The 22,793-nt window shown below is 38.6% G+C and overlaps 1 protein-coding gene across 4 annotated transcripts in view; it reads right to left on the bottom strand.

The window, feature by feature from the left end:
- Positions 1-22,793, bottom strand: part of CDK13 (cyclin dependent kinase 13) — a 138,420-nt gene that overhangs the window by 100,430 nt on the left and 15,197 nt on the right. For all 4 annotated transcript variants that reach the window (XM_037010888.2, XM_037010890.2, XM_037010889.2 and 1 more), the window contains exon 2: positions 5,751-6,410. In XM_037010888.2, coding sequence (XP_036866783.2) covers positions 5,751-6,410 — 660 coding nt within the window. The remainder of the gene's footprint in view (positions 1-5,750; positions 6,411-22,793) is intronic.

Genomic DNA, 22,793 nt, shown 5'->3' with positions numbered 1-22,793 from the left:
AACTACCAAATTCAGTAAGACTCCCATACTTGAGAAGTGATATATTACTTTCTAAGAATAACACTGTATAAAAACATTATATTTTCACTGAATACTTGGCAATAACCAAATAAGAATGTGATTTTTAAAGTTTCCATACACTACAATAAAAACAATAAAATGCTTTAACAAGAAATGTGTAAAACCAATAAAAGAAAATCAAAACATATGACTGATAAACATAAAACCACATCTGAATGAATGGAAGGAACCGTGTTTTTGTATGGAAAACTACAATACAGGCAACACCTCAGAAATACTGTGCATTCGGTTCCAGACCACCACATTAAAGTTAGTCAAATAAAGTTTTTGGTTTCCTAGTGCATACAAAAAATATGTTTACACTGTAGTCTATTAAGTGTGCAACAGCACTGTCTAAAAAAAAAAGACAATTTACATACCTTAGTTAAAAAATACTTTATTGCTAAAAAAATGCTAACCACCATCTGAGCTTCCAGCAAGTAGTAGTTATTTTTCTGGTGAAAGGTCCTGCCTTACTGTTGATGGCTGTAGGCTGATCAGGGTGGTGGCTGCTGAAGTTAACAATCAAGTTTGCTGCATTAACTCTTCTTTTCATGAATGATTTTCTGTAATGTAACATGTGTTTGATAGCATCTTACCCACAGTGGAACTTCTTTCAAAACTGGACTCAATCCTCTCAAACCCTGTTGCTGCTTTATCAACCAAGTTTAAAACATCATATTCACCAAAAGTAGAATCCATATCAAGACACCACTTTCTTTTTGCTCATCTATAAGAAGCAACTCCTCATCCTTTAAAGTTTTATCATGATATTGCAGCAACTCCCTCACATCTTCAGGCTCCACTTCTAAGTATAGATGTCTTGCTATTTCCACTACATTTGCAGTTACTTTCTCTAATGAAGTCTTGAACCCCTCCAAGTTATCCAGGAGGTTGGAATCAACTTCTCCCAAACTCCTGTTAATGTTATTTTGACCTCTTCCCATGAATCACAAATGTTCTTAATGGCACCTAGAATGGTCAATCCTTTCCAAAATGTTTTTAACTAGCTTTGCCCAGATCCGTTAGAGGAATCACTCTCTCTATTGCAGCCACAGCCTTATAAAATGAATTTCTTAAGTAAGACTTGGGAAATCTAAATTACTCCTTGATCCATGAGCTGCAGAATGGATGCTGTGTTGGCAGGCATGAAAATAACATTAGTCTCATACATCTCCATCAGAGCACTTGGTGACCAGGTGCTATGTCAATGAGCAGTAATATTTTTAAAGAAACGTCTTTTTCTGAGCAGTAGGTCTCAACAATGGGCTTAAAATACTCAGTAAACTATGTTGTAAACGTATGTGCTGTCATCCAGGCTTTACTGTTGCATTTACAGAGCACAGTATAATAAATTTACCATAATTCTTAAGGGGCCTGGGATTTACAGAATGGTAAATGAGCAATGGGTTCAATTTAAAGTCACCAACTCCATTAGACCCTAACTAGAGTCAGCCTGTACTCTGAAGCTATGAGTTAGGCACTAATTTCTCCTCTCTAGCTATGAAAATCCTACAAGGTATCTCCTTCCAAGGAAAGGGTCTTCCTTGTACATTGCAAATCCGTCATTTAGTGTAGCCACCTTCCTTAATGAACTTAGCTAGACCTTCTGGATAACTTGCTTCAGCTTCTACATTAGCACCTGCTGCTTCACCTTGCATTTCTGTTATTAAGAAGGCTTTTTTCCTCAAACCTCAGAAGTCCCAACCTCTGCTACCTTTAAACCCATCTTCTGCAGTTTCTGCACCTCTCTCAGACTTCACAGAATTGAAGAGTTAGGGCCTTGTTCTAGACTGGTCTTTGGCATAAAGTAATGTTGTGGTTGCTTTGGGCTATCAGAACCAGTAAAACTTCCTCCGTATCAGCAATGAGGCTGTTTTCCTTTCTCATCACTCACGCATTCACTGCAGGAGCACTTTCAATTTCCTCCAAGAACTTTCCCTTGCATCCACAACTTAGCTATTTTGGTTCAGGAGGCCTAGTTTTCAGCCCATCTCAGCTTTCAACAGAACTTCCCCACTAAGCTTAATCATTTCTAGCTTTTAATCTGAAGTAAGAGATATTATGACTCTTCCTTTCACTTGAACACTTAGAAGAGGACATTGTAGGGTTATTAATTGGCCTAATTTTAATACTGTTTTTCGTCTTGGAATAGGGAGGCCCAAGGAGGAGAAATGGCAGAACAGCAGGTCAGTAAAGCAGTCAGAACACACATGTTTATCGATTAAGTTCACTGTCATGCAGTTCATGGCACCCAAAACAATTAACAATTGTAACATCAAACATCACTGGTCACAATTAACTGTAACACATAGAGTAATAATGAAGAACTCTGAAACACTGAATTACCAAAATGTGAAAACAGAAACACAAAGTAAGTAAAATCCTGTTGTAAAAATGGCCCCAAAAGATTTCTTCAATGCAGGAATGCCACAAACCTTCAATTTGTAAAAAAAACAAAAACAACCAAAAAACCCCCCAATATTTGCAAAGCGCAATATAGTGAAGCACAATAAAACAAGGTATGCCTGTACTGTAAAGCTTTCAGCCTCCAAATTAATGAATTACATTTAATAGAGTCCCAAACAAAACCAAAGCAAGACTTCTTTAACTACTAACTTGACAATCAGACTGATTATAACATTTGTATAAGAATCAAGACAAAAAACTGCCAAGAAATTTCTGAAAGAAAATAATGAAGTAGGATGTGCCCTGTCATATGGTCAAACTGTTTTAAAAGATCCCAAACTAGAAGCCAAATGCTGACTGAAGTCACATGTGTATTATTGTCTACCCAATGTTTTGTAAAAACTGTAAACTGTCATTACTTTAAAATCAGAAATTACATAAATATTCAGATTCTAGATTTCTTAAAAGAAATCAAAAGCTTTAGCAACACTGGGCCCAAATCGTGTACAGCAGCACTGAAGTTGTGGCTGAGTAGCAGGATATTCACTAATCAGAAATTTACTCCATCCCTTCCCTTTTATATTACCTGCCTACCCCCGTAAGAGAAATTTGAATTTGAAAGCCAATATATACTGTGCATCTAAAAAAGTTAAAACAAAAAGGTACTGGCAAAGAAATAATAAAACAGGTTAATAGACAAGAGAATCCAGAAACACACAGATTATCTGTAAGAATTTTTATATATGACAACACAAATCAGTGAGATGGACTACTAACAATAAATGTTGTAACAAGTGGATCTATTAGTTCACAGCGTGTTGGGGAAAAACAGATAGACTATGTCTTTCTTCTTCATATAATAACCGAAACCAAATTTCCATATGATTTGAGTTAATCTTCTATAACTTTATAAAGCCATTAGCTTTAAAGGAAAATTTATAGATTTGACATTAAAGAAAATAGAACAAATAAATGTCAAAGACAACAGATTCTGAGAGGTGAAGGTCAAGATCCCTAACATAAGGAGCACCTGTAAGTTAATTAGAAAAAGGAAAACAATCTTAAGGAAAAGACAGTGTAAGATATGAGCAAGTAATTCCAGGGGAAAAAAAAAAGCAAAACTTGAAAAAGATACTTCATCTCAATAATCACAAAAATGTAAAATTAAATAATTACATATTTTAATTGTCAGAAATTTCAAAATTGGCAATATTCAGTGTTGTTCAAGTAACTTCATACTTTTGGATGCATAAATTGGTACATGTTAAGATAAAATTTCTATCTAATTTTTAAGTGTGTACACTTTGACCTCACACCTATCCTATAAAAACTGCTCACACAGACATTAACTATTAATATTTAAGCAGAGTTTAGTAGCAAACAATCATAAATCTAAGTATCCACTAATCAACAGCAGGGTAGTTAACAAGACCATGATGCATCCATTCCTATCGAGAGGAATACTGAACCTATTTAAAGCAACACAGAAGAATCTTCACATAGTAAAATTAAAAGAATAAGTCAAGAAACATTATGCATGGTATAATCTTTATTTTTCTTAAAAAAAATAACTTATTATGTAAAACATACAGTTTACAGTTTATCTTGTGATTTTCGGAGAATAATGGATTCCAGGTCTGAGACACAAGCAAAGTTCAAAGTGAGCCTGTAAGATATTATTTGTCTAGGAAGCACTCAAAAACAAATGGCATCTTGTCAGAAAAAACAAAGGAATCAGCTTAAAGGAGTTCCCACTGGTCAAATTTCAGATAACTGGAGCATCCAAAAGAAGAGTGACTGTAACTGGTACTGAATCAATCTCTGGCCACACATATCATTAGCAGTACCCAGGAGTCTTAAAAAACTATTCACAAAACATACAAACACATTCAAAGAAAGAAGAGCAGAGACAACAAAAGAAAAACGCAGTCAAAATTTTTAATGACTAAGTATGAAATGTGCCACCATCTCATTAAAAACGGACATGCAAAGAAGATCTCCTTAAGCATTCACAAGCATACATTCTGAGTTCTTGAAAATATTACCAATAAAAATGTACCCCTAAAGCACATATGAAAAATAAGAGAACAACCTCACTGGTCCAAAATCACTGGATTATTCCCAGCAACCGAGTTATTCTCTCATCAATGAAGTGACTCAGTTCTACATCCATGCCTCTCTCTACTGGGGAGTCCATGCCAGGATTCATCAAAATCACAGATAACAACGGTTGTTTATGAACCTTCAGTATTCCTTAAGAACAGTCAAACCTGCAAATACCACAACTATAGTAGTATAATTAGATAACACCTGCATTAAATTGGATGGGGTCACTTGACATCATTTTTGATTGTAGAAAAAAAGCTCAGAAGGCAGGAAATGCAGTAATTAGGGTTTTTGCTTGTTTTAAGTAAGAAAATTTTCATAATGCTAGCCAAAGTAAGCACTTGAAAGACCCACCCATGTGGCATTTTTATCCTCTTGTTTTCTATAAAGATATCAGCTAGGAAAATTGCCCATATATAGCTGCTTTTTATCAGAAAGTGTGTGTATGTTGGGGGGAGAGGCCGCAGACTATAGCTCTAATTTTTTAAAATAAAAATGAGAAAGATTACATGGTATAATGTGCAGATATTGCACAAATGCATAATGCTGAACATTTTTAGAACTTCATTTACTTTTTAGTCACTCTGACCCTCATCCTCTGAAAAAAAAATGTTTGAAAATAAAGAACAAACCATAACTCTAATAATCACAATAGTAATTTGTAAATATGTTAAAGGTAACCATAACCACATTATGGGTTTTCTGTAATACATAATTAATCTCTAATTGCAAAAAAAGAATTTTTAATAGTTAAGAAAAGACTAAAAAGTGGTAAGTTCACGGAGCCATGTAAAGTGATAAATTTGTAAGGCCAATGGAAAAACAAGATATAAGCTTTACATCACCCATAGAAGCTTTACTTACCTTGTAAAATGTCCTGTCTCTAACACTAAGCCAAAGAAAACACTGGCATTTCTAATTGCCAATCTCAAACGGAAATATACATTGCGTCCCAAGACAATGGCAAAATTTTCCTGAAATTCTTAGCATAAACTATAATTTTGTTATCCTACAAGCAATGTTACTTCAGGATGTATGTAATAAAGTGAATTCATTTACTTAACTTATATTCTCTTTTTTTACAAAGTTTTTGGTGGGAGGGCAAATAATTTCTCACTTCAGAGTTAACATTTTTCTTTACAAGCAGCTATTGACAAATTGTTTTTTGCACTTACCTGTCAGCATCTTTATCTTCAGGCAGCATGGGAGGCAAAGGTAATGGTGGTAATGTAGAGGTTATTAAAGCCACATGTTGCTCCTTCTCCTTGGATCCTATGCTTGGTGTAAGTGGTTTGGTTTTCTCTTTAAGAGACACAGTTTCCTCCTTTGTAGCAGCAGATTTACTCTCCTTCCCAACTACAACTGCTTTCTTAACAGCTTTATCTACAATCAAATTATTGTCCACCTTTGTTACCTGAAGAGGTGGCTTTGTTTTTGCCTTGTCATTTTTTAACGTTCCACTACTCAAGGGAGAAGGTGCGTGCTCAGTTTTAATTTTCTTCACATCCTTCACGTGGTTGGTTTGTGATGCACTGGCACCGAGTTCTGTGTTCCCCTTGGTGGGTGTAGAAGTGTTTGAGGCTTTGGCCGCCTTAGCAGCAGCCTCAGCAGCCTTGGCTGCTTCTGCAGCTTTTGCTGCTTCTGCAGCTCTTGCTGCCTCTGCAGCTCGTGCTTTTTTATTCTTGTTCAATTCAGCTGCCAGGCTACTCTTCAGAGTTAGTGTGCTAGGAGAAATGCTAGAATGACGACTTCTGGATCTAGACAATCTGTGCCTGCTACGAGATCTTGAATGCCTAGATGAATACGGGCTTCTGCTTCGGGATTTGGCAGACCGTCTGGTGGAAAATAATTAAGTTTAGTCAGTAATTCTGAAGAGTTCAGTTTGAAATTTACAAAATTGCTAACTAGAGCATAAGAATTAAAATAAAAAATGTATTTACTTTCAAAAACATATACTTTTTAAAAAACAGAAAGTGCTTTAACGGAGTATCTGGTGAGTTTTCTTGCAAATAGATTGTCTTGATTTTGGTCTGGCCTACAAATGTTCAAAGGTGAGGCTGGATGAAAGCAGATCTCTGTGAGAAGAAACACTGTTAAGAATTAGAAGGAAAAGGCAAGACAAGGCATCAGTGCTGTTTCAGAAAAGAGAAGTACATGACAAGGACACACCAATGGCAGCAGCAGGGTGAAATGTGACCAATCTTTTACCAGAGATTCTCCACATACCAAAAGCACCTTCACCCATAAGTTCAGAAGGAAGTAGTACTCCATCTACAGCAAAAGTGAAAAAAGAGCAAGCCTGTCATTAGGCCATAAGTAAAAAGCAGAATCTAAACCTTGGAAGCTACTTAATAATGACCACAATTCACTTATGAAAAAGTACTGGAAAACTCAAGAACTAATGTATATATAAAAGTATGAGGGCAACCGAAGTTATATAAAACAAATGCATCACAGCACCAAGGGAAATAACACTGAGCTTTTCAAATCTACACCTTATCAAAACTTTAAAAAAATTAATCGCAAGACATTTGCACTATGATAGTACCTTGACATGTTCAACATGTCTCATTTAACGCCCACACTAACCCAGTAAAGTCTCTACAGTTCATAGATAAAACATCTAAAATATTCTGCTACCTGAAGTCAATCCCAAACTCATTATTAGTTGTATTGGTTATTACCTTATTGCTACCCTGCTAATTCCTTCAATACTCATCTGCTCTACTCTGTGACCAAGAAGGCTGACCCCAACCAATGCACCTTCTGGGTTCCAATGCTGCCTGTCAACTGGCAGAAGATGAGAATGCAGAAAGACTGGATTATTTCTTCCTAGCTCCCCTCTTCTTCTTGGCCACATTTTCTGTCCTGTCAGTCACCTCCTTCTCCACAGCTTTCACCAGGCTCTAATAACACTCTATTTCCCTTGTTCCTTTGAGCTTCCCTCTATAAATAGTGAAAACATGCCTTAAAGGTCCACTTAACCGACCCTATCTCCGTGCTCCCTTCATCAAAGTCTCTTAAACCACCTGAGTTGGATTCAGTTTCCTTCTAGATAGGAACCCTACCTGATCTAGTTGTATGCCAGGTCTTAAACCTAGACCTTTTAACTCTGAAGTAGGTAGGTTAACAATTAACACATGAACACTCTGCCTAGGAGACAGCTCTTGCTGAAATTTTGTAGAACTCATGGGAAGAGGGTACATGAAGCAAAGAAATTCCTAGGAACCCACAATTAAAAATGGGCAGAGAGAAAAGGATGACCTGAAAATTTTGTTTATATCTGACATTAATACAGTATAGAGGGAAAACTTTAGAAACATTCTACAAGTCTAGGATGAAAGCAAAACGATAATCAGGTTTAGAATAAACTTAATACAAATTCAACTTATCCCTCATTCTCTCAGAAACATTTCAAAATGTACCAAGGGCCAGAGTTTAGCACTGAGCTACTGTTTCATATAAACCCCATACTTTACATAAAATGTTTAATTAACATTACTTTAGATAAATGGGAACACCAGTTTAAAAAACATTCTAACCGGCGGAGCCAGGATGGCGGCGTGAGTAGAGCAGTGGAAATCTGCTTCCCAAAACACATAGCTCTATGAAAATACAACAAAGAAAACTCTTCCTAAAATAGACACCAGAGGACACAGGACAACATCCAGACCACATCCACACCTGCAAGAACCCAGCGCCTTGCAAAGGGGGTAAGATACAAGCCCCGGCCCAGCGGGACCGGAGGGCCCCTCCCCCCAGCTCCCGGCGGGTGGAAAGACACCGGAGCGGTATTTTTTTCTGGTGAGTGGTTCTTGGAGGCCTTAAAGGGACAGGGACCCTGGTGCTAGGGAGGCAGGGCAGCAGGACAAGTGAGCGGATGCCTGGGACCGGAGCCTGAGGACAAAAAATATAGCGCGTTTTTCCCTTTTTTTTTTTTTTTTTTGGGCAAGTGCTTTTTGGAAGCCTTAAAGGGACGGGGACCTGGACGCCAGGGAGACAGGGCGGCGGGACCGGTGGGCGGGTGCATGACACCGGCGCCTGAGGACGGAGAAAATAGCGCGTTTTTCCCCCCTTTTTTTTTCCTTACTGACAAGTGCTTTTTGGAAGCCTTAAAGGGACAGGAACCCCAATACCAGCTAAAAAGGGCAGCAAGACTGGTGAGCGGGTGCCTGAGACCAGCGCCTGGGGACAAAGAAAATCACATATTTTTCCCAATACTAGGGAGGCAGGGCGGCGGGACTGGAGGGCAGGGGCCTGGGGTGGGCGCCTGAGGACAAAGAAAATCCCACGTTTTTTCCCTTTTTTTTTTTGGAGAGAGCTTTTTGGAAGCCTTGGAGGGACGGGAACCACAAAACCAGGGAGGCAAGGCAGCAAGACCGCTGGAAGGGTGCCTGGGACCGGCGCCTGAGGACGAAGAAAATCGCACGTACCTCCCGTTTTTTTTTTTTTTTTGCGAGAGCTTTATGGAGGCCTTAGGGGAACAGGGACCCCAGTGCCAGGGAGGCAGGGAAGCATGGCCGGTGAGCGGGTGCCTGGCACCGGTGCCTGGGGACGGAGAGGGTCACGCGTTTTTCCCTTTTTTTTTGGCGAATGCTTTTTGGAGGCCTTGGAGGGACGGGGACCCCAGTGCTAGGGAGGCAGGGCGGCGGACCGGTGGGTGGGTGCCTGGGACTGGAGCCTGAGGACAAACAATATCGCGCGTTTTTCCCTTGTTTTTTTTTGGCAGTTGCTTTTTGGAAGCCTTGAAGGGACAGGGCCCCCGGTGCTAGGGAGGCAGGGCAGCAGGACCGGTGAGTGGGTGCCTGGGAACGGCGCCTGAGGACAAAGAAAATCGTGTGTTTTTTCCTTTTTTTTTTGTTCCCTCTTTTGTTGTTGCTGTTGTTTTGGTTTGGAGAGTGCTTTTTGGAAGTCTTAAAGGGGCAGGACAGGACACTTAGACCAGAGGCAGAGAATCTGGGGATCTCTGGGCACTCTAACCCCCTGGGCAACAGGGAGCACAGAGGCCCCTTAAAGAGATAAATAGCCTCCCGGCTGCTACCCCTCTAATGGGGCTCCACCATTTTGGAGGAGCAGCCCCAGCCAGGGCACGGCCACAGCAACAGCGGACATAAACTCCATAGCAAACGGGCAGATAGCAGAAGCCCTGACTGCGCACAACTGACAAGCATAAGACACTAGAGGTCGCTATTCTAACAGGAGAGGAAGGCCACAAACCAACAAAAAGGGAAGCTCTTCGAGCGGTCACTCATACCAGCTCTGCAAACTATCTCCATCACCATGAAAAGGCAAAACTACAGGCAGACAAAGATCACAGAGACAACACCTGAGAAGGAGACAGACCTAACCAGTCCTCCAGACAAAGAATTCAAAATAAAAATCATGAACATGCTGACAGAGATGCAGAGAAAAATGCAAGAGCAATGGGATGAGATGCAGAGAAAAATGCAAGAGCAGTGGGATGAAGTCCGGAGGGAGATCACAGATGTCAGAAAGGAGATCACAGAAGTGAAACAATCCCTGGAAGGATTTATAAGCAGAATAGATAAGATGCAAGAGGCCATTGAAGGAATAGAAGCCAGAGAACAGGAACGTATAGAAGCTGACATAGAGAGAGATAAAACGATCTCCAGGAATGAAACAACACTAAGAGAACTATGTGACCGATCCAAAAGGAATAATACCGTATTATAGGGGTACCGGAAGAAGAAGAAAGAGGAAAAGGGATAGAAAGTCTCTTTGAAGAAATAATTGCTGAAAACTTCCCCAAACTTGGGGAGGAAATAATCGAACAGACCATGGAATTACACAGAACCCCCAACAGAAAGGATCCAAGAACGACAACACCAAGACACATAATAATTAAAATGGCAAGGATCAAGGACAAGGAAAGAGTTTTAAAGGCAGCTAGAGAGAAAAAGGTCACCTATAAAGGAAAACCCATCAGGCTAACATCAGACTTCTCGACAGAAACCCTACAGGCCAGAAGACAATGGCATGACATATTTAATGCAATGAAACAGAAGGGCCTTCAACCAAGGATACTGTATCCAGCACGACTATCATTTAAATATGATGGCGGGATTAAACAATTCCCAGACAAGCAAAAGCTGAGGGAATTTGCTTCCCACAAAACACCTCTACAGGGCATCCTACAGGGACTGCTCTAGATGGGAGCACTCCTAAAAAGAGCACAGAACAAAACACACAACATATGAAGAATGGAGGAGGAGGAATAAGAAGGGAGAGAAGAAAAGAAAAGAATCTCCAGACAGTGTATATAACAGCTCAATAAGCGAGCTAAGTTAGGCAGTAAGATGCTAAAGAAGCTACCCTTGAACCTTTGGTAACCACGAATCTAAAGCCTGCAATGGCAATAAGTACATATCTCTCAATAGTCACCCTAAATGTAAAAGGACTTAATGCTCCAATCAAAAGACACAGAGTAATAGAATGGATAAAAAAGCTAGACCCATCTATATGCTGCTTACAAGAAAGTCACCTTAAACCCAAAGACAAGCACACACTAAAACTCAAGGGATGGAAAAACATATTTCAGGCAAACAACAGTGAGAAGAAAGCAGGGGTTGCAGTACTAATCTCAGACAAAATAGACTTCAAAACAAAGAAAGTAACAAGAGATAAAGAAGGACACTACATAATGATAAAGGGCTCAGTCCAACAAGAGGATATAACCATTCTAAATATATATGCACCCAATACAGGAGCACCAGCATATGTGAAACAAATACTAACAGAACTAAAGAGGGAAATAGACTGCAATGCATTCATTTTAGGAGGCTTCAACACACCACTCACCCCAAAGGATAGATCCACCGGGCAGAAAATAAGTAAGAATACACAGGCACTGAACAACACACTAGAACAGATGAACCTAATTAAGACATCTATAGAACTCTACATACAAAAGCAACAGGATATACATTCTTCTCAAGTGCACATGGAACATTCTCCAGAATAGACCACATACTAGCTCACAAAAAGAGCCTCAGTAAATTCCAAAATATTGAAATTCTACCAACCAATTTTTCAGACCACAAAGGTATGAAAGTAGAAATAAATTCTACAAAGAAAACAAAAAGGCTCACAAACACATGGCGGCTTAACAACATGCTACTGAATAATCAATGGATCAATGAACAAATCAAAATAGAGATCAAGGAATATATAGAAACAAATGACAACAACAACACAAAGCCCCAACTTCTGTGGGACGCAGCGAAAGCAGTCTTAAGAGGAAAGTATATAGCAATCCAACCACACTTGAAGAAGGAAGAACAATCCCAAATGAACAGTCTAACATCACAATTATCGAAATTGGAAAAGAAGTACAAATGAGGCCTAAAGTCAGCAGAAGGAGGGACATAATAAAGATCAGAGAAGAAATAAACAAAATTGAGAAGAATAAAACAATAGCAAAAATCAACGAAACCAAGAGCTGGTTCTTTGAGAAAATAAATAAAATAGATAAGCCTCTACCCAAACTTATTAAGAGAAAAAGAGAATCAACACAAATCAACATAATCAGAAATGAGAATGGAAAAATCACGACAGACTCCACAGAAAAACAAAGAATTATTAAAGACTACTATGAAAACCTATATGCCAACAAGCTGGAAAACCTAGAAGAAATGGACAGCTTCCTAGAAAAATACAACCTCCCAAGACTGACCAAGGAAGAAACACAAAAGTTAAACAAACCAATTACGAGCAAAGAAATTGAAACGCTAATCAAAAAACTACCCAAGAACAAAACCCCGGGGCCGGACGGATTTACCTCGGAATTTTATCAGACACACAGAGAAGACATAATACCCATTCTCCTTAAAGTGTTTCAAAAAAATAGAAGAGGGACTACTGCCAAACTCATTCTATGAAGCCAACATCACCCTAATACAAAAACCAGGCAAAGACCCCACCAAAAAAGAAAATTACAAACCAATATCCCTGAAGAATGTAGATGCAAAAATACTCAATAAAATATTAGCAAACAGAATTCAAAAATACATCAAGAGGATCATACACCATGACCAAGTGCAATTCATCCCAAGGATGCAAGGATGGTACAACATTCGAAAATCCATCAACATCATCCACCACATCAACAAAAAGAAAGACAAAAACCACATGATCATCTCCATAGATGCTGAAAAAGCATTTGACAAAATTCAACATCCATTCATGATAAAAACTCTCAGCAAAATGGGAATAGAGGGCAAGTACCTCAACATAATAAAGGCCATATATGATAAACCCACAGCCAGCATTATACTGAACAGCAAGAAGCTGAAAGCATTTCCTCTGAGATCGGGTACCAGACAGGGATGCCCACTCTCCCCACTGTTATTTAACATAGTACTGTAGGTCCTAGCCATGGTAATCAGACAAAACAAAGAAATACAAGGCATCCAGACTGGTAAAGAAGAAGTTAAACTGTCACTATTTGCAGATGATATGATACTGTACATAAAAAACCCTAAAGACTCCACTCCAAAACTACTAGAACTGATATCAGAATACAGAAAAGTTGCAGGATACAAAATTAACACACAGAAATCTGTAGCTTTCCTATACACTAACAATGAATCAATAGAAAGAAATCAGGAAAACAATTCCATTCACCATTGCATCAAAAAGAATAAAATACCTAGGAATAAACCTAACCAAAGAAGTGAAAGACTTATATTCTGAACACTACAAGTCACTCTTAAGAGAAATTAAAGGGGACACTAATAAATGGAAACTCGTCCCATGCTCATGGCTAGGAAGAATTAATATCGTCAAAATGGCCATCCTGCCCAAAGCAATATACAGATTTGATGCAATCCCTCTCAAACTACCAGCAACATTCTTCAATGAATTGGAACAAATAATTCAAAAATTCATATGGAAACACCAAAGACCCCGAATAGCCAAAGAAATCCTGAGAAAGAAGAATAAAGTAGGGGGGATCTCACTCCCCAACTTCAAGCTCTACTACAAAGCCACAGTAATCAAGACAATTTGGTACTGGCACAAGAACAGAGCCACAGACCAGTGGAACAGATTAGAGACTCCAGAAATCAACCCAAACATATATGGTCAATTAATATTTGATAAAGGAGCCATGGACATACAATGGCAAAATGACAGTCTCTTCAACAGATGGTGCTGGCAAAACTGGACAGCTACATGTAGGAGAATGAAACTGGACCACTGTCTAACCCCATATACAAAGGTAAACTCAAAATGGATCAAAGACCTGAATGTAAGTCATGAAACCATTAAACTCTTGGAAAAAAACATAGGCAAAAACCTCTTAGACATAAACATGAGTGACCTCTTCTTGAACATATCTCCCCGGGCAAGGAAAACAACAGCAAAAATGAGCAAGTGGGACTACATTAAGCTGAAAAGCTTCTGTACAGCAAAAGACACCATCAATAGAACAAAAAGGAACCCTACAGTATGGGAGAATATATTTGAAAATGACAGATCCGATAAAGGCTTGACGTCCAGAATATATAAAGAGCTCACCGTCTCAACAAACAAAAAACAAATAACCCAATTAAAAAATGGGCAGAGGAACTGAACAGACAGTTCTCTAAAAAAGAAATACAGATGGCCAACAGACACATGAAAAGATGCTCCACATCGCTAATTATCAGAGAAATGCAAATTAAAACTACAATGAGGTATCACCTCACACCAGTAAGGATAGCTGCCATCCAAAAGACAAACAACAACAAATGTTGGCGAGGCTGTGGAGAAAGGGGAACCCTCCTACACTGCTGGTGGGAATGTAAATTAGTTCAACCATTGTGGAAAGCAGTTTGGAGGTTCATCAAAATGCTCAAAACAGACCTACCATTTGACCCAAGAACTCCACTCCTAGGAATTTACCCTAAGAACGCAGCAATCAAGTTTGAGAAAGACAGATGCACCCCTATGTTTATCGCAGCACTATTTACAATAGCCAAGAAGTGGAAGCAACCTAAATGTCCATCGGTAGATGAATGGATAAAGAAGATGTGGTACATATACACAATGGAATACTACTCAGCCATAAGAAGTGGAAAAATCCAACCATTTGCAGCAACATGGATGGAGCTAGAGAGTATTATGCTCAGTGAAATAAGCCAAGTGGAGAAAGAGAAATACCAAATGATTTCACTCATATGAGGAGTATAGGAACAAAGGAAAAACTGAAGGAACAAAACAGCAGCGGAATTACAGAACCCAAAAATGGACTAACAGGTACCAAAGGGAAAGGAACTGGGGAGGATGGGTGGGCAGAGAGGGATAAGGGGGGGGGAGAAGAAGGGGGGTATTAATATTAGCATGCATGGGGGGGAGAAAGGGGAGGGTGGGCTGCACAACACAGAGAGGACAAGTAGTGACTCTACAACATTTTGCTAAGCTGATGGACAGTAACCGTAAAGTGGTTGTTAGGGGGGACCTGATATAGGGGAGAGCATAGTAAACATAGTACTCTTCATGTATGTGTAGATTAAAGATTAAAAAAAAAGAAAGAAAGAAAAGAGGGATTACTCCTTGATAGGATAAAACTATTGGTAAATCAAAGATCAACGCATGCTTTAAATATCCTTAGTGTTGATCACTTAAAGGGTGTCAGATGATCAGCTAGGGAGGTACTCTTTTCTGATAATATTCCTTTCTCTTAATAAAAAAAAAAAAAAAAAAGCAGTCCCTGTGTGCTGACCTCCAATGAGTTCTGCACAGTGGTATAGAGGGCATGTCAAAGGGTGGGCAAAGGGTCTGTTTGTTTCCATGCAGAAGATCAAGGCCTAGCTCAGATACCCAGAAAATGAACTCAGATACGATATGAGGAGGAGCTTCCGGCATCAGCACTCTCTGCAGGACTCGTGCCGGGGGATGAGCATCAAAAAGCCTCCACAGGGATCTGGGTGACGCTGCGGTTGTGGCTGCGTCCACCCCACCATTTCCTGGACTTGTCATTGGAATGAGGAGGGAGATGTCTAGGCTGGTATGTGCATACAGTGAGACAATGAATTTGACCAGATCTGTACTGTTGGAACTCACCAGGAGGTGGGAGGGGTGCAAGTGGTAGCACTCCAAAATCTCATGACTATAGACTATCTACGGTTAAAAGAACATATGGGATGTGAACAGATCCCAGAAATGGGCTGCTTTAATCTGTCTGATTTTTCTCAGACTGTTCAAGTACAGTTGTACAATATCCATCATATTATAGACAAATTTTCACAAATGCCTAGGGTGCCTAAATGGTTTTCTTGGCTTCACTGGAAATGGATGGTAATTATAGATTTGCTATGTTTATGTCACCGTATTCCTATTATGTTAATATGTGTGTGCAAATTAGTTAGTAGTTTAAAACCTATACATGCTTAAGGTACTGTACAAGAAGATATGTCAAAGAAATAATCAATCCTCCCATGTTTTCTTCCATATGCTACCTCTATAGCTTTTCTTCTTCCTTCCTAATTACAACCCTTAAATAGAATTCGTGCCTCATATCGAATTTACCGAGTATCATAATTCCTCCAGGTGGTAAAGATACCTCGAGACAAGTGCTGGGCATAGAAGCCACAGGGCATAAATCTGCAAAGAAGTAAAAAACTAACCTTTTCAAACAATATGGCTTCTCTCTCACCAACTTTACATTTCCCTGTATGGCCCCGGAAGATGACTGGTTAGCCAGAGACGGGTAAGATTCCTCAAGGGAGGAACAACCTAAGACAGGCACAGTCGCAGGGGGGCCATCAGGTGAGAAATTGGGGATCAACAGAGGTGAGGCTCAGAACCTTATCCCCCCTGCTTTGAGAGAAATCTTCTGCATCCGTGGATGTTTTGCTGCCCTTGTCTAGCTTGGATTAATACTTAGTCCATAGGCACACACCTGATCATCTACATTTGCCCTCTTACAGCACTAAACTATGTTTTCTACCTTTATCTTGCATCTACCTACCACTTCAGCATTTTATTAAAAATAAAAATAATAATAATAATAAAGGGAGAAATGTGGGATCCACATATAAATCAAGTATAAAAATCAAACGAATATTCATATTTGACCTGATTGTTTATAGTTCATAACGCGTGATCAAAACCGAAAGTTTCTGTGATGAATGCTCTTGTACTGTTTACCATGTAAGAATTTATTCACTATGTAAGAATTCGTTCACCATGTAAAAACTTGTTCGTTATGCTTCAGAAGATTGGAGACTGACGAGAATTAGGCTTGAGATGGAGTAATGATTGTACATTGAGCATTGACCCCCCTCTACTGAATTTTATTGTTGTTAACAACCATTTGATTAATAAATATGAGAGATGCCCTCTCAAAAAAAAAATTTGTTAGCTCTCTTCGCCTCCTAACACACACAAAAAATATATATATATATAGTCCACAAAGCAGCAGCATGAGCCTGTCAGAAATGCTGTACCTAGGGTCTCAGCCCAGGCCTTCTTATTCAGAATCTGCATTTTAACAAAATCCATATTAAAGTTTGAGATACACTATGCTAGGCTTCTCTATGGCTACTTCATTACTTGTGACTTCAACCCTTTGGTGTCCATTTTGCTATTTCCTCTTATGGAATAAGTAACTCAAAATCTTTAAAAAGAGACAAGAAAAAAAGCAAATGATGGTTACTTGATATTCTATCATCTCTCCTTTCAATTATAGCCAAATTCTAATCCTTCCATAATATATTCCCCAAACCATTATTCTCACTGAAATATTCCACACAGTCCCCTTTTCTCCCTTCTCCCATATCCAACTGATTACCAAGTTTGGACAATTCTACATCTGAAGTATATCTCATTTTCTAGGCTCATTATCCTCATAGCTATTATTTCACATAGGTTCTCCATTATCTCTCACAACAGACTGTACAAGGTTCCCCACCTCAAATCTTATCCTTTCCAATTTACTCTCATACTGCCACCAGAAACTTTAAGTCAACATTCTACCAAAACTGTTCACAATCTTGCACCACATACAAAGACTCTGTCCAGCTATCCCCAAAACATAAAGTGCTGGGCCTATATTATTTATCTCACATTCCTCTCTTCAACCACTTTTATCTGCTAAACAAGGGATACTTCATATCAGAGCACAATGTATCACACCTCTAGAAAGCATTCCCTTATTATGTGAAGCAGCTGGAGATTGTTCCTTGTCCTATGGTCCTACCACATTTTGTTCATATCCCATTAGAATAATAATTAAATAATCTATCTTCCCCAACTAAACAGATCATTGTATCTTCAGAGCCCTGACTAGTACAAACCTGGCAATGGCAGATGCTCAGTAAATATTTGCAGAATTAAGTACATGGCTGATAGCATCCCTACCAAACAGAATTTATCTTCCTTAGCCCAGTATTAAGGGGCTGAATGATCTGTCTGGTCCTAAGCTACCTATCCTTGTCAAGTTATGAGTTTGCTTAAGGCTTCCATCCATGCCTTTACTTTACAGATTCACCTTCTGAGAATAATCTTTTCCCCTCCATCTTATATTGAAGTCCTATCTATCTTTCAAGGTCTACTTTAAGATTCTACAACCAATTCCAAGAAAGAAGCAAGCTCTCCTTTCTTGGAGCCCCCAAAGCACTTTGCCTGCGTCCTTATTATCTTTCAGTCTTAACTTTGTGTATTAGATATTTACCACATTGCCTGGACTATAAATTCTTTAAGAAGCAGAAATGAGGTTCAATTCATTTTTGTCTCATTCTGCAACCCTTAGCACTATTGATATCACACAGATGGTAATCTTTCACTAAATATTCAAACATACTATATTGAACCTACAGTTTACAAAACACTTCTATAAGCATTTTTCATTTGACTTGTTCTTCATAGCAACCAAAATATAAAGAAAGCAAATGAGGGAACTAAGACAAAGAGGGTTAAGAAATTTATTTAGAGGCCAGGAGTTATGAAGAGTTAGAGTCAATACTCAAGACCAAGTCTTCCAATTCAGAGCCAGGCACTATTTATTGCTACACCACCATACTACATCCTTCCTCTCCAATTATTTAATTATTACCTGTCTTTACAGGTCTAGCTAAAGACCCATCTACTCTGTAAACTCCCCATTTGCTGAATTCACATAGCACTTTTCACATATTATCTTGTATTTTATGTCTTTATCTTTTAAAACCATAAATTGGATTATGTCATACCTTTGCCTAAAATTCTCCAATGGCTCCTCACTGAATTTAGAATAAAAATTAAAATCGTTACTGTGATCACAAGACCAAAAAACTGCCTGTCATCTTTATTACACCTTTTTTCACTCATTAGGCTCCTGCCACACCAGCCTCTTTTGTGATTCTTCCAAAGGTCACACTTCTTCCTAACTTGATTACCTTAGCACATGCTATTTTCTCTTCCTCGGATGCTGGTTTTTTCATGTCTCCACTGAATTATCAACTCCACAGTGTGGCTTTCTCTTATCAGAAAGAAATTAGCATATGTATAATCCTCTCCTCCACCACTGTCTTAATCACTCTATTCCCAGTGCCTAAAACCATGTCTGGAATATAATAACAATCAAAAGGTATTTACTGAATTGATGCATAAAACAGCAAACAACAGGTTATCTACTTCTCTGAATGCCTGCAAATACTAGCAGAGTGCTTTGCACAACTGATAGTCCAGCTGGTTAACTAATGGGCATAGGTCCAGTGATAAAATTCTACTTAAACTACAAAGATCTACGAAACAGAGTAACACTTAATTAGCTTCTTCATATCAACACTGAGATGAATTTACAATTTTTATTAACCACCAAACATTTTACATTCATCATCTCATAGAGATTTAATGAGTAATATTAATTTTTCTAATATAAACTACAATCACTCCTTATTTTTAACAACTAGAGGGTTTTCTTGTTAGAAGAAATAATACAGGCACAGAAGAAATTCAAATGGCCAGTAAAGAAATTTAAACACTCCCTTCTCACTAGTAACCAGAAGAGGCAAAATAAAATGGTAATAAATTTGTATCCATCAGAATGGCAAAAAAAAGAAATTCTGAAAATATCAATTATTCATGAGAATGCAGAGAAAAATCGTTATTCACATAAATTAATCAGGAAATATAAAATTGTTAAGCCTTTTTAAAAAGCAGTTTGGTAGTACCTATAAATTCTTTTGATCTGCAAGTTTAGTTGTAAGAACAATATCCTACAAAAACATTCCCATGTTTCAAAAAGTTATTGCACAGACATCATTTAAAGGGTTGTTTGTGATAGAGAAAAAATGAAAAGAGCTTAGTGCCCAACAGTTGACATTTAAATAAAGCTTGATAAAAATTTCATTGTGGAATTCTACGTAGTCATTTGGAAGAACTTTCAAATCATACTTTAAACAACAAAAGCATGCAAAAAACAACATTTATGGCATAGTAACCTTCTCTATATCTGTACATACATATATTTGTATGTAAATACACACAAGAGAAGGATGTATACCAATCTACTTACAGGATTATATACTTCGAAGAAAATAGGAATGAAAAGGACATAAACAGTAGCTTTCACATCTTGCTCTGTATGCTTCCATACAAGCATTTCATGTGAGAATTTCAAATACAAAGAAAGCATAAGTTAAAAAAAAAATACAGTATCACTATAGAAAACTGAATACAAAAAAGTATAAAGATGTAAACCACCAGAAATTATTATAAACCAAAATTTATTGTATGAAAACCACTGTCACTTTAATAAAAATGAAATAGATTTATTCTTACCCCAGTATGCCAATTACTTAACTTCAAAAAATTAAATTTAGAAAATTGAGTGCTTAAACACTAATGAGATAAAAAATATATTATCAACATTAATGCATATATTTTTTGTAATGAAACATATTTCAAATGTTTCTTCAGGCATGGTGTATGAGGAAACCAATGTGCGCAGTGATTACACACATAATACAAAATAGGAGATTTCCTCTTTTCCTAGCCCCTGGAACAGCAATGCATAATTCCACAGGTTCATGTATTAACAGTCAACCAAAGCACCCAGAATTCTTTTTTAAAACCCAAAATTAGACTAGGGAAACAATTTTAATAAAAAAATAAAACTGGGAATTTATGAGAAATTCACAGTTAACATCATTTTGTGGAGAAAAACTAAAGTTTTCCCTATAAGATCAGGAACAAGACAAGAAGTCCAATTTACCAATCCTAATCAACATTGTACTTGAGATCCTACGCATTCAATCAGGCAAAAATAAATGCATACCTACATACATAAATGGAACCCAAATTGGGGGAAATAAAAGAAGTAAAACTATCCCTACTTGCAGATGACATGATCTTACAGAAAATCCTAAGGAATACACTATAAAACTATGAGAACAAACAAGTAAGATGGGAGGATACAAGATGAGTATCAAAAAAATCTATTGTAATTCTATACAATAGCAGTGAACAAAAAAATGTAACTACAAAAACAATTCTCATAACAATAGCCTTAAAAAGAATACCTAGGAATAAATTTAACAATAACAAAAGTACAAGATTTAATTGAAAATAGAAAGACATTCCTTGTTCATGTATTTGATGACTTAACATTCTTAAAACGGCAATACCCTCAAATTGATTTCCAGATTCAATGCAAACCCTATGAAAATCCAAGCTATCTTTTTCACACAAATTGGCAAGCTAATCCTAAATTCATGTGGAAATGCAAAGCATCCCCACCCCACCACAAAAAAAACAAAACAAAACAAAAGCAATCTAAAAGTACAAAGTTGGAGGACTTACACTTTACAATTTCAAAAATTACTGCAGAACCAGAATAATCAAGGCTGTGGTACTGGCATCAAAAAGAACAGTGAATCAATGGAATAGAACTGACAGACCATAAATAAACCCTCACATTTACAGTTAGTGGGTTTTTAACAAGGATGTGAATACAATTCAGTAGAGAAAGAAAAGCCTTTATTACATGGTGCTGGGACAACTGGGTTTCCACCCAAAAGAATGGATTTGGACCCCTTTCTCTCACCATACACAAAAACTAACTCAAAATATATCAAAGACAGTATGTAAGAGCAAAAACTAAAAAACTCTTGAAAAAATGGAGGTGTGAGACATGAGACAGAGGCTTCCTCCTAAAACCACATATAATACGAAAATATAATTAATACAACTGATCCTTAAAGAGCACAAGGAAGGAGGACTGCACCAGACTGCACACACCTGGAGAAAAGAGCAGACCTCATGAGACAGGGTAACATACCAAAGCTGTGGCCCAACGGGACCCAAGCCCCTCCCCAACCCCAGCTCACTGGCTGGAGGAAGAGAAACGGTGCAGGGAAGGAGTGGAGGCCTGGGACTGCTGAATACCTAACTCCGGAGAGATCTGTTCTGGGAGCACAAACTGACATTTTGTGGTGCTTTCATGATACTCTCATGATTGGGGGATTGGAAAGCTAAGACAGGCAGAATTCCTGGAGAGACTGAGATTCCGACCACTTGTGGAAAGCAGGGATCCATATCTGGCTACTCTGGGACAAAAGAAGGGAGGGCAGTCTGAGAGACTTCCTAATAAAGAAGCCCTTAGCAGGAGGGCTGCTAAAGGGGCAAGGATTGCACAGAGCTTACTGCTCAGGAGAAAGGACAGGTAGACAAAATTGTCCAGGTGCACTCTGCCGGGCAGGTTGGGAGCTTTCACGATTTCCAGGTGCTCCAGCTCCCTGGCTGGCTACACAGCTCCAGGACCCCCTCCATGATAGGCAGCCTACTGCACCTTTCTCCCACCCAGCCCCACCTGGCTCGCAAACCGACAAACCCTACCCTGGTGTTAGGCCAGCCAGAGGGAAGATCTGTCTATAGCAACTGCAAACACAAAGCATAGAGGCTTATGCCTGTGTGCTCGGACAACTGGTTCAGCGAGTGCAGACAGGCATAGGGGCCAGGAAGCAGGAAACAGCTCTTTCCTCCCCACATGCAAAAATACCACTCCCCTGAGAACCCTGACATTGCTTCAGGGGCTGAGCAGCTCCAGAGTAGAGCTTCTGGACACTAAAGGGCACCATATACAAATGTGAAATGCCAAAGGTACCTGGTTCAGAGTAAAATTGATATAACTCTTGAGAAAGATGACATGGACCTCATGACTCTTCCTGAAAGGGAGTTCAAAATAAAATCACTAACATGCTAATGGAGGTACAGAAAGATATTCAAGAACTCAG

This window comes from Manis javanica, chromosome 6, assembly GCF_040802235.1.
Source record: "Manis javanica isolate MJ-LG chromosome 6, MJ_LKY, whole genome shotgun sequence".
NCBI classification, from domain to species: Eukaryota; Metazoa; Chordata; class Mammalia; order Pholidota; family Manidae; genus Manis; species Manis javanica.
Note: the sequence above shows the minus strand (reverse complement) of the source record. Positions and strands in the feature narration are given on the sequence as shown.